General features: G+C 41.1%; 2 protein-coding genes across 5 annotated transcripts in view; one reads left to right on the plus strand and one right to left on the minus strand.

Annotated features, from left to right (window-relative positions):
• The window catches only part of macrod2 (mono-ADP ribosylhydrolase 2), a 393753-nt gene that overhangs the window by 311917 nt on the left and 68631 nt on the right, over positions 1-13205 (minus strand). The window lies entirely within an intron of this gene.
• On the plus strand, positions 25-10488 carry flrt3 (fibronectin leucine rich transmembrane 3). Its single transcript, XM_040139124.1, has 3 exons — positions 25-265; positions 5517-6235; positions 7309-10488. The coding sequence occupies exon 3, from the start codon at positions 7351-7353 to the stop codon at positions 9301-9303; it is 1953 nt and encodes a 650-aa protein (XP_039995058.1). The 5' UTR covers positions 25-265; positions 5517-6235; positions 7309-7350; the 3' UTR covers positions 9304-10488.

The raw sequence follows: 13205 nt of genomic DNA on the forward strand, positions 1-13205 counted from the left end.
CATTTGTATTGAGATCTACCCGTGCACCTACGTCCTTGCTCAGCCTACAGATTGTGTATGTGTGTGTGAGGGGGGGGGCACCAGCAAACATAGCAGTGTTGCTACAGACAAACTCCAAATAGCTCTAGCCTTGTGAATAAGAGGAGTTTTTTTCGGATCTGATTTTAAGTCCTCATAGCCTGGAATGGATTAATATTTTTTCCCCTGTTGTGAACCACAATTTAAGAGGATACCTGTTACTTTCCTTTTTTGGTTGATTATAGAGGTAAGTGTGTTTTCTGCTGGTACAGTCCTGTTGGGAATGCATCGTTTTCATCTTTCTGGATCTTCTTTCTGGCAGAAGGAATTTAAAGACATGCGGAATCCTCGGGAGTTGTATCTAATTAGTAACCATATTTTTCCCTCTCTTTATTTTTTAATACTCGGCCCAGTCGAAAAATATTGGGTTTCTCTGAGGTGGTTGTCTCACAGGGTTAGTGACGCTTTAAGCGACGGTAATGGAAAGAAAAGAAAAAAAAACATGAGTGCACCTTTCTTTGAAATAACGAATTTAAGCTCTTCCTTGAGTTTAATCACGACAAAATCGTTCTGCTCAGCTTGGCAGACAAAAATCAGACTTATGGAGACTGTTCATCCGTCTCGTCAGCACAAGCCCCTCTCATGCCTTCAACTTGCTGCTTCGATCCTGTGCGCCGTCCCCTCTTTATTCTGCGTGTGTCGAACAGAGACCACAAACACCGGATCTGTTTTCTCTCTCCCGTTTTCCACTCTTGTCCGTAGAGATGAATCTCTTGTTGCGAAACGCCAAATTTGCTTCTCGATCACATTCGTACCCTGCCTCAGTACACTGGTCCAAACATGTGTAAAGCACTCGAAGAGCAACAGGGAGGGCTAAAATCTTTTCCTGCCTTAATTCAGCCTTTGATTTGTCCTAAACCAGTGGGAAAATAAACAGTGGCGAATACGCAAAGTTGATAGGATTAGGGGACCGTGTGATTTAGTCTCGGTGTCGCAGCCCGAGAAGACTCCCCGGCGTGCAGCTGAAATTGCAGCGCAGATCCCGCGGAGTTGGACATGAAGGGGCAGCTGGAGAAACTCCGCTTTTATGCGTCCCCAGCGTCACTGTCTGGACGACTCGGACCAGATCCTAGTCACATCCTACCATACTGAAATGTATGACGTGCAAGTGTAAGCTTGTCTGCCGATCATACGGACATCCACCCTAAAAAGAAAAAAAAGAAGAGAAAAAAACCCCATCATAGCCTACGTTGTGCGAGCTATATGTATGCTGTAGGGGCGCAGTCACCGAGGTCCCCTGAAAATGCACAAAATAAAAATCCAGTGAAGTTTCATACGCACCAGTTCGCACACAAGCAACGGCTCATTTCACGCAAAAAATCATACTGTCCGTTACATCAGCAGAGCCTCAAAACAACGATCTGACATTTCTATGCAGTTACAGCTCTGTTATGACTTTCGTAGTAACGAGCATCCAGAAATTAACGCGGTTTATATTAAGATAAGATAGACACAATTCTGCTCATATGGCCGACTGACAGCAGAATCTCCACCCTAATGTAAATCTATGGTGCCGATGAATCAAAGTCTTCTGTTCGTTTCTCTCTCCACGCAAACCTGATATTTATCCCATTAGATCAATACAATAAAGTGGGCGCTTTCAATTCTCATGCACTGTATTTAAGCCGTATGTCTTAGTGGCAACACCATGGCAGGGACAGTTGCTAATCCAATTTAACGTAGCCTTTTGTCTCTATGAAATGATAAGGTCATCCAGGCTTTAAACAATGACTGATAAGTATATACAGGCTATAGCCTGATTTCAGTAAATCACTATAGCCTGACTTCAGGTGTCAAGCTTTGTAATGGTAGCTCTTTGTTGTTGAGTATATTTGAGAGACAAAAAAAAATAAATAGCCTGTTAAACATGGTAGATATGAGGACAGACCCAGTTGTCTTCGCTGATGACTGCCTGAGGCAAAAATCCCCAGTCAATTGCTTTCAGAGGGAATTCACATTGCAGATTAACAGCTAACCAGGTCACTCCAGACAGAATCTTCTGTTGGCAGAAAAATGAAAGCCTAAAATATGAATGTCGTGTTAGGAAAAAGTAATAATAAGACATTCATAGCCAACAAATAACAAGATTTTCATAGCTACTAAGACACTTTTCAGATTCAACACTGTACTTTAAGGAGGCCTAATTCAGTTCTATTAATAATTAATTTAGCCACTAGTGTGTCTTCTTACCATCTATTCCAAGTTTTAAGAGACATATCATTTCAGATTGGTTACTGAAAGTTAAGGTGTAAACATGGTTGCAAATCATAAACACTGCAGGAAAAACCTTTGCAACCAATATGACTCAGGAAAAACTTTAGTGCCTACCACCCCCATGTGGGGAAAAACCACTGCAGCTGCTATAGATCCCTCCTTTCAGGCTGTTACAAAAGAGAGACCCCGTCTGTCCCAGGCCTCTCTATGCTCTTAATGGGCCAGCAAAAGTATCATCTGTTCAGCCCATCTAAAGACAGCACCAGGAGGCCACATACTAAATCTGTGAATCTATCACAAATTTTTGCCAATTTTCTTTTCGGCTGAAAGGTGGTCTGTGTCCCGGTGAATTCAGATGTGACCATGAATGTTCCATTGTGTCTCAGCACCACAGCAGGCCGCTGCCCCGACCTGACATGCAACTTACTAAAATGTAAATAAATGGTAGACACAAGGTTTCATCGCACACAAAAATTACAAAAACTCACCTCAGTTAAGAGGAGAAAATCATGGGGAAAAAAAAAATTAAATACGAGAAAATACAACCGAACACTGTCATCTCGCTTTGCTATTAGGTTAACTAAGTACACTTTCTTGCATGATCCTACAACCCAAAACAATTAATGTTTTAAGTTCTTATTTGAGTGTTTGTTTAAAACCTACTATCTTACCAAGTGTCGTGACAGAAAAAAAATCTGAAAAAAATCTGAAAAAAATGTAATCCACAGTAACTATATTGTGTACAATCAATCAGAATTCAAAACTATATTATGAATTTAAAGGAATAATCAACAGCAGATACAAACAACATTGATTTCCCAATGGAGAACACTAGTGTGGTTCAAAATTAATTTCAAGGCTCATGAATAATTTAACAGTCAGCCATTACCACTTCTACAACTCTTTCCCCCTAAATGCAGCCCATGTAATATTCTGTATTTTACGGAACTAAAAGTAATTATAATCTGCAATACTTTTAACAGGCATGAAATTGTTTCTATTTGAGTTTTGCCAAAGCCTCTCTTGCACAGTGTATGACTACAGGGCACAAAGTCTTAGGCTCTGTTATTGCAGACTAATGTGCATTTATGCGTGTTGAGCTCACAATGGCTATCAGTGTCCAGCTTTGTGTGAGCCTCCCACGCTCTCCTCCAAAAGGTAACTAGCTGTACACACACACACACACACACAATTTTTTCAGGATGCTCAATTTAACTTTGTCAGTTCAGATTAAATGAAGCAGAAGCCACTTTGACTGCTAAAGAAATCTCCTGGCTAGCCAGCGGAGCTTATTAGAACGATTGAGAAAGACATCCATCACTAAAAACGTATAACTCAGCCCCAACTGCTCTCAAAATAATTGTGTGCCAATGATCATAGCATGTGTGTGTCGGTTGGTTTTAACATTTGCTTGGTTATACATTATTATTAAATGCAATAGAAGAGGCTTGCAAAACAAACTGTGCAAAGTAGAGGAATTCTTGTAGTGCATGAATACATTTTTTTCCAATAGCTAAGCCCTGTCTGTTGAGGCTAAAAGGTCCACATGCTTGCCTTGTTGCAAACAATAGAGAAGGGCCACTCTCCTGAAATCCGATGAGTGTGGAAAAAGAAAACAGGAAAAAAAAAATAACAACGCATCAAGACCGGACTATGCTCCTTGTAAAGTAAGCATGATGTGCTTTGTTCAAAGTACATCATGCACTTCTGATAAATCACCCATATTATAAACACACACACCGAGGCCTTTAATACAAAATGCTACGGTATGTTTTTGATCTCTCTGACTACATTTACACCAGCGTTCATAAATTAATAACCATGTCGATTCCCCCTTTTACTGGACACTGATGCAGAGTCTGTTCTTTCAGCAGGTAACAGAACTGTGGTGGCCAACGAAAGGCAAACCAACTGGAAATGTTGCACCATATCATATATGTGGCTATTTATGCAGACAATCACAGTGTCACCAACCCTAAAAGCCTGTTACTACGAGTGCAGATAGACAGAAATGCAGAGACAAGTACCTTCTTGTATGTAAAGTTAAGAATCCAAGGATTCAAATCAAGACCACACACTTAACAATATTCAGAGGATGGAGAAATTTACAAAATGAGGTGAAAAGGGCTATTTAAAATTGAAATAGCTTGACTAAGTGCTGCATTAAAAGTTCATTCCAACAGATAGATAGCACATACCCCTTCATCATCCTGCCATTTTATAAAACTCCATTACTGAATTTAATTTTTTCCCTTGTCAAACTCCTTTATTCCAGAAGTTGGTAGAGGTCACATCTGGTGCTTTTTCCCCAGACTCTAATCTACTACTAATGTAATACTGGACTGAGGGCCCGTGTTTAGATGGAACAGAAGGAGGGGGGGGGGCGATATTATTAGACAGCATCTCAGGAGTTATAATCGAGTTACAAGCCTCTCAATTCCCTAATCTTCTCCTTGTCATGGACTACTGTTAAATGGCTGGGCCCTTTGTTCCTAATTTACCTTTCCATGTTTTACAGCCCTCAGTGGCTGCCATCAGGTCACGTGGATGGTTACATTTAAGGACACAAAGCTATTGTGTTGTAAGAGGAAACATAACATTTTCTTTGGCAAAAGAAATTCTATTTTTACAAACAGAAACAGCATTCATAGAATGTTAAGAAAGGATGTACTAGGGATTAAGGGTCACAGCGAGCAGTTGGGAGTGACAGAGATGTATGCAACAGCTATCCTCTGCTCCATACGAAATTCAAATGGGCCTCATTTGTCATGACTGCTTTTTAACAATGTGAGCAATTCAGCAAGCACTGACTGGATCTGTTTTTCTTTTCACGTGTGGAATCTAGACCAGCCTCATTTTTTTAACTAGCACAGACTGCATTTTTTAATTGCAGGACTAGTTCTCTTGTAAAACACCAAAAGTTCAGCTAAGCAGTTAACGGAGAACCAAGAAGGACATAGGGGCTCCACCCTCAGCCATTGTGTTCGGGCCTAGATCAATGTTGTCTTTCGTACGCATAAACATTCTTTATTGTATCACCATAGAAAAGAAATGTGGTCTTTTAGAGTTAAGGGCTGCAAAAGGCCAACAGGCTAAATCATAGCCTAGAAGAAAGATTATTTCTAAATAAGTATTCACAATGTAAGAGAGGTCAGAGTTCAAAACATTTTTTTGTAATAACTGAATGTGGGCACTGTATGTGTTTGTCTCTGCTTATTTTTCAGAACACAATCCCAGGTGTGTGGAGGGTGCAGTACGAGTCAAGCCGCAGATGTGTGAAGGAGGCTGGGCCCAGAGGGATAAGCACCTTGCCCTGTTTCGCCCCTTAGAGAGGAAGAGAACATTGGTTAGCTGCTTCAGGAAAAGGGACCAAAGCCCTGGATTAATGTGTACACAGGCTCGACAAGGGAGCAGAGGATTCTTGGTTACCTGTAGACCTGGAGTACACAAGTGAAGAGGTCTGGACTGAGCCTGTGGCACAGGGGATTGGCATGGCTCAGACAAGCTTTGTGTCAACTCATCATGCCTGTCGGGCCTGATTTCAGAAAGGAGCCCTTGCTAAAGCTCACTCCGTCCTGCACACGGATCATTATACAACATCCAAAAAATCTAATTTGCAGTTATGGCTGTTGAGCTTGACAGTTTCAACACCCGTTAGGATTTTTAATATTACCTGAGAGGACATGCTTTGTCAGTGAGAGGGGATGCTTTTTCTACAGGCTTATCTGCCATGGTAAAGGCATTGAAAGCATGAGCCTCTGACAACACAGAGGAGGTCATCGTCCAAACAAGGATCAGCTCAGCAAACACTGACCAGGTCAGGATATCACCAGAAACCCCTTGGACAAACTTTTCCTTTCAGAAAGGATAAGAGCAAATTCAAGAGGAAATCTTGATTGGATTTTTGGTGGCTGGAAAGGATTTACCACATCGTATAAATCAGGTATGACAAATAAGGATGGCTTTGCTCCCTTCAGTGACCAGACCACAAAGTGTAATGAGATGTGCAAGAAGATGTCATGGCAGGAATGAATAATTAAAGCAATAAATCACTATTAGCATAATTATAAGGGAACTACACACTGATAGTGAAAAAAAAGACAACCAGTTGGCACCTTCTGCTTTGCTCCACAGTTTTGTTCATTTGACGGCTATCTGCTATAAGTTTATGATTTATGAAACTCTATCTTGTTATTTAAAAACATTTAATGTACATTTCAAATTTTTGAACCTACCACAGTTAGAGCAAAGATCAATAACTTAGTGCTATGCAAGGATAAATGAGAATCACAAATTTCATCTCGTAACCTCAGAAAACTGACGCAAAACACACGTCTATGTCCTTCTTGGATCTTAATGTACTAGACTTTTATCAAACCTCTTCTGTGAGCAGAGATATTTCTTCCCTACCTTGTAGGAGGCCAGTTAAACCCCAAAATTTGAATGGCAAAAGCATTGGTAATGATCTAACAGGACTTAACAGGATGTCAGTTCCAAAACAGTTCATTAACAAAGACTGACTTTGTTCACCCTCGTGGTCTGTAGCAATGAAAGGCAGCCTTGAGATACAGAAACGTGTAAAACAACTAGGGAATGCAATTACATTTCACAAATCAGAGCCAAAAAGCACAGAGATTAAATTCGGACAGCTCAGAAGTTGAAACATTTCTTATCAAAAAGAAAAAAACAAAAAAAAGCAGTTCTTTTTCTAATGCAGGTTAGTTTTTAAAATAAATCCTAGGAAATCTATAATGCATTAGATGATATAAAGCTATCTCTGAAGCAAACCTTTTATCTTGAGAAAAGTTTCAATTTTACTTTTCACTGTCCGGCAATCCAAATGATCAGTTTCATATCAATTTAATAGGAGGAATTCAAACTAAATTCTTTCAACAGTTATTTAATCTAGAAAGTGCTGCAGGCAGCATTTCAAACACCCAGCAATTATGAGAACAGGAACCATGCTCTCCTTTAAAGGCCTTGTGCATTAAATGTACCCTTGTGTCTTCTCCCCAGGGGCTCTTGAGTGATTAGACTGCCGGTCGACACAGCTTCAAGATGGTGCGTCAATGCAAGGTCTTTATCCTCTTCCTCATCAGGGTCGGGCTCCTGCTGGGTCTTGCTAACCCCCTGGTGACCTCTGCCTCATGTCCCTCAACTTGCCGCTGTGATGGGACCTTCATATACTGTAATGACCGTGACCTGACTTCAATCCCTACTGGTATACCCCATGATGCTACAGTGCTCTTTCTGCAAAACAATCGCATTAAGAGTTCGGGCATTCCCGCAGAGCTACGCAGGCTCTCAAATGTGGAGAAGATCTACCTTTACTGCAACAATCTGGATGAGTTTCCCACTAACCTTCCTCTTGGGCTAAAAGAGCTCCACCTTCAGGAAAACAACATTCGGATGATTACCCATGCCTCTTTAGCCCAAATTCCCTATATTGAGGAGCTGCACCTGGATGATAACTCTGTATCAGCAGTCAGCATAGAGGAGGGAGCCTTCAGGGACAGTAATCACCTGAGACTGCTTTTTCTCTCCAGAAACCATCTAAGTACCATCCCTTCAGGCCTACCTATGAGCATTGAGGAGCTGCGCTTTGATGACAACCGCATCTCCTCCATCTCAGAGCAGTCGCTGCAAGATCTCATCAACCTAAAGAGACTAATCCTGGATGGTAACCTGCTGAACAACCGTGGGATTGGGGAGATGGCTTTCATCAACCTGATCAACCTGACTGAGCTCTCGCTTGTGAGGAACTCCCTGACATCGCCGCCAGCCAACTTGCCAGGCACCAGTTTGGAAAAGCTGCAGCTACAAGATAATCACATTAACCGGGTCCCGCCCGGGGCTTTTGCCTTCCTTAGGCAGTTGTATCGCCTGGACCTGTCTGGTAACAACCTGAGCAGCCTCCCACAGGGTGTATTTGAAGATCTGGACAATCTCACGCAGCTCCTGCTACGTAGCAACCCCTGGCAATGCACTTGCAGGATGAAATGGGTGCGTGACTGGTTGCGATCGCTGCCGTCTAAGGTGAACGTACGTGGTTTCATGTGCCAGGGTCCTGATAAGGTCAAAGGCATGGCAATTAAAGACCTAACTACAGACATGTTTGACTGCACAGATTCAGATCTCATCCCCACGCATGAGACAAGCACGGTCTCCAACACTTTACACAGCTCACAGCCTCAATGGCCCTTGTTTGTGACTAAAAGGCCTATAGTAAAAGGGCCTGACATTGGTAAGAATTACCATAGCACCACCATCTCTTCAGGCAGGAAGATTATCACCATCAGTGTGAAGTCAAGCAGTGCAGATACAATACACATATCATGGAGAGTGTCACAGCCCATGACTGCCCTACGGCTTAGCTGGCTAAAGCTGGGACACAGCCCTGCCTTTGGCTCCATCACTGAAACCATTGTGCAGGGGGAGAAGACGGAATACCTGCTCACTGCACTGGAGCCAGAGTCTTCCTATAGGATATGCATGATCCCCATGGAGACCAGCAACATTTACCTGTCAGACGAGAACCCCGTTTGCATAGAGACAGAGACTGGTTCTCACAAATCGTACAACCCAACTACAACTTTAAACAGAGAGCAGGAAAAAGAGCCTTACAAAAATTCCAGTCTGCCTTTGGCTGCTATCATTGGAGGGGCTGTGGCTCTTTTGGCAATAATCATGTTAGCACTGGTGTGTTGGTATGTCCACAGGAATGGGTCACTTTTTTCCAGGAACTGCACCTACAACAAAGGCCGTCGGAGAAAGGACGACTATGCTGAGGCTGGCACTAAGAAGGACAACTCAATCCTAGAAATACGAGAGACTTCTTTTCAAATGATACCTATAAATCACCTGCCTGTGTCCAAGGAGGAGTTTGTGATACACACGATTTTCCCACCTAATGGCCTGAGTTTATACAAAAGCCCACATAGTGAGAACAGTATTAACAACAGGAGCTACAGAGACAGTGGAATACCAGATTCAGACCATTCCCATTCATGATATTGCGCATGGACATTCATGATGAGTGAGTGACAGAGTGGCAAGACTTTCACAAAACACTGGATCTATAAGACTAAGGAAGCAATGTTCTGTACATTTGCCATATAATTTATATTTAAGGACATTTTATGAAGACGGAGAACGTTCCAGTTGCAGGCCATCACTGAACCATCAGTGGGTATTGTAACTAACTGCAATTCTATATTTTAGGGATTTGTAGTAATTTGTACTGTATTTCCTTTGCTTAAGGTCATCGACCGACTAAAAGAAACTCTGTGTTCTACTGAGATATGATGACTTGTCAACTGTGAAAGTGGGTTTTCATTGCTGTGTTGAACAATCAGACTTTAGAAAACCTTGTAGTATAAGCACAGGTCATTCTTTTAACTTTGTGGCTGTCTGAAAAACAAAAACACAAAAAAATTCCATGACGTAAACTAAGGCACAGCTGATCAACTACATTGCAAAGCAGGCATGTTGCCCTCTCAAAGAATGAACAGTCAGTAGCTGTCTCCACATACTACAGACCAAGAGCCTTGCTCTAGTATTCACCTGGTATTGAGTGCAAATAACTAAAGATGAGGTGCCATGCTTCATTTCTCTGCTTTGTTCAGTGTGTGGTTTTTTTCTGTTTGCAAGAAGAAGAAACACAACAAAGAAATCCAAGCAGGGTTCCAGTGTTTCTGATAGGACTGTAGGCCAGAGCACAGGGCAGATAAAGCACACCGACCTTAAGGAGCTCTCTGCTCCTCAAAACAAGTAGACTGGACAAGCTGACACAGAGGACCCCCCACTATCTCTATTTGTACAAGCCAACAATGGCCAAACAACAATGGCGGCATTCTTTAGTACCATGTACCATACGTCATTCTAGTCACCAGGCCAAAAAGACAAAAAATGTTGGCTTTCATTAGAATTACCACAGTGTCAGCAACTCCTTGTTATGAGTATTATTTTGTATTATTTTTCAAATGAACACACGTTTATGTTGCCACAATTTGAAGTTAACTGTTCTTTACAATTGAAAACCAAAGTGCATTGTATGCCCTTTGGCCAGTCTTGTATGTGCCTTGATCCAATGCTTATTGTATTTAGCTTTTTAAGAAACCAGTGACTTTTTTTCATACACACTTGAATATGAAAAATATTGGTCATATTACAGAATAAAAGTGGACAAAATAACTTTGCTCTTTTATTATCCTGAGTACAACAAACCCCACTCAAAATAATACTTCTGCTGTTCTGTTCAATTACCATTATCCCATCATGCTTTGCTGTGATTGCTCAATTTATTTTTTGCCAGGTAAGAGAATTTTATCTTTTATAAAATGTGAACTGCCCTGTAGTAAAAGAGAAGGCTGAAGGCGACCTGTTTTATTCATTCATATCTCAAATTACTGTCTAAGCACACAATCTAAAAATGCTTGGAGATGAAAAACATAACCTACTGCATTTTTATCCTTCACAAAGATCTGAACTCTGAGGCCTTAGCTCATAGCCTCAAACCACATCTCCTCTTCCAAGACACAGTGAACTCTTTAACAATAACTCAGACACTGTTCTTGAAACTCAGTTTTCCACTCCATGGGCAGTCTGCAAGGCGACATCTGCTTGAGGCTGCCGTTGTTCTTTTGTGCAGTGAAGCCATGTGTGACTTATCCGATCGGCCAGAGAGCGAAATATCACAGTAAGGCAGAAATTGGGCTGTGGAGAGATTGGACTCTAGGGTTTGAGGCACCAGGGCAACAGAAAACTAAGGACAAGCCACCATATGGAGGGTGGTACAGGCAGACTATGCTGGGGATACCCATCCCTGCAGTGGACGGAGTATATATATATATATATATATATATATATATATATATATATATATATATATATATATATATATATATATATATATACTTGCTCCAGGCTCCAGGCAGCACGCTTAATGACATGGTTGCAGCTCACGCAGCAAGGGCTACACATGTAAAAGTAGTAAAATAGCGTGTTACCCCATTATACAAATGCATCCAGTAAATTATCTTGAGAAAGCTAACATAAAGTTGATGCCTTTCAGATTATACTCTCTAGACTCTGGCACTGACCATACTCTTACACAAAGGCACATAAGTATTCAGAATGTATCACAAAAAATATTGCCTACCCACTTGCACACACCCACAAGCTCTTCACTTAGTGAAAGCTTTAATTACAGTAAGGGGAGCTACGAAAAGCTGCACAAGTGATCCAAACCTTAAGTATACACTAACCCTGCCCCGTACACTGAATACATATCACATTAACTAGGAATTAAAGCAAACAGAGGGTGTACTTTTAGAATACTGAGCAGTAATAGTCTCAATATGATTTTTGTCATCAGTTTTTTGTTCCTTTACTGTTTAGCCTTAGTCCCTTCTTATTTGGTTAAAGAATCTAGGGGCAAATAGGAAACTACATGATAAAACCTTAGAATGTTGGTTATTTTTCTTTTACAATTTTTCTTTTATTTCTTTTATTCTTTTATTGCACTGAAGCGAGGAAAGCATCCTCTTCAAAGATAACACTTTTTATGGCAGTCTTCTACAGAAACATGATGGAAATATATAATGTTCTGTAATCTGTTCTATAATCTTGCTGATGAATGAGGTGGCTCTACATATGTTGAGAAATGGAAAAGTGCTCTGTTTCTTGAGCACCGCATAGTTATGTCCAGTAATAGAAAGAACCTCTCAAAATGTTTCAAGCGTCATTTTTGAGCCAGAAAGACTACAAACATAGTGTATCGATTAAATAACTGCAAATTTCTTTAGCTAGGACAACAATCTTTAATGTGTTATTGGCAGGCTTTTGGGATTAAGTAAATTACTCACATGGGTTTGTAGTGATTGAAGTATGACCACTAGAGCTGACCACTTTAAAGCTCTGAGAAAGAGCACGCTGCTCTCACATATTGTCTCATCTGTGTGATAAATTATAATTTAGCCAAATGATGAAAGGAGCAGGCTATTTTTTTTTTACTGAAAACAATACATTAAACATAGCAGCTTTGTGCATTTTTGCTGACCGAGGTATGAGGCAAAATTGATGAACCGGACTGCTGCTGACCCTGAGTGCCCTCACTTATCACTCATGACCCTTGACCCAAAGTCCCTTTAAACAATTCCTTAAATCACTCTCCTGTTCTTATTGAGGTCAGACAAGTCTTTAAACAACCCAAGATGCCACATGCATTTGTCTCCTGTGTGACACACACAGAGCCTAATTACGTTTGTCTTTTATGTAACCCAGAGATTGAAACTAACGTGGGCAGCTGCACTGTCTGCCCCAGGCTGCTGTTATTCTTATTGTAATGTACTGGTCAGGCAGCCGGTCACATTTGCATTCCTATAGAGCCTCATATCAAAGCATCTCTTGATGACCCTCATCGTGGCCAGTAGCTGGGCATGGTTCTCCTCCGTCAGCACCATTAGTAGGATCAAAAAAGCACAAGTCATGTGACCCTATGACTGATTAAAGGTCAGTGAAGTCAGGTCATACTCAGTTCAAGGAGCTCAAGAGATGAAAAATGGATGCATATCAGTGTCCAGAAAATATAGCCAGTCATCAGGGACTCAGATAGGCAGCCTGTCTACCATAAGGATGCTCCGCTCAGGAGAAACCCCTTGGCATTCATTACAGAGCATTCTTAGAAGGAATGCTGGAAATTATGGGGAAAAACACTTCGAAGAAAAGGTCAGATTTTTAGCTAATGGCTTAGTTGCCTTTGGAACCATACAAAAAAGCTTGCAGCATAAGGTTAAGGCAATGAGTTAATAGAGAGAGGACCAATTTGAGTTGTTTCTCTTTGTGATTTTCAAGAGATGGTTTATCAACTTAATTAGGCATGCTAGACTAGGAGTCATAGAGTCGTAATGTAA

Source organism: Xiphias gladius, chromosome 11 (genome assembly GCF_016859285.1).
Source record: "Xiphias gladius isolate SHS-SW01 ecotype Sanya breed wild chromosome 11, ASM1685928v1, whole genome shotgun sequence".
Lineage (NCBI taxonomy): Eukaryota > Metazoa > Chordata > Actinopteri > Istiophoriformes > Xiphiidae > Xiphias > Xiphias gladius.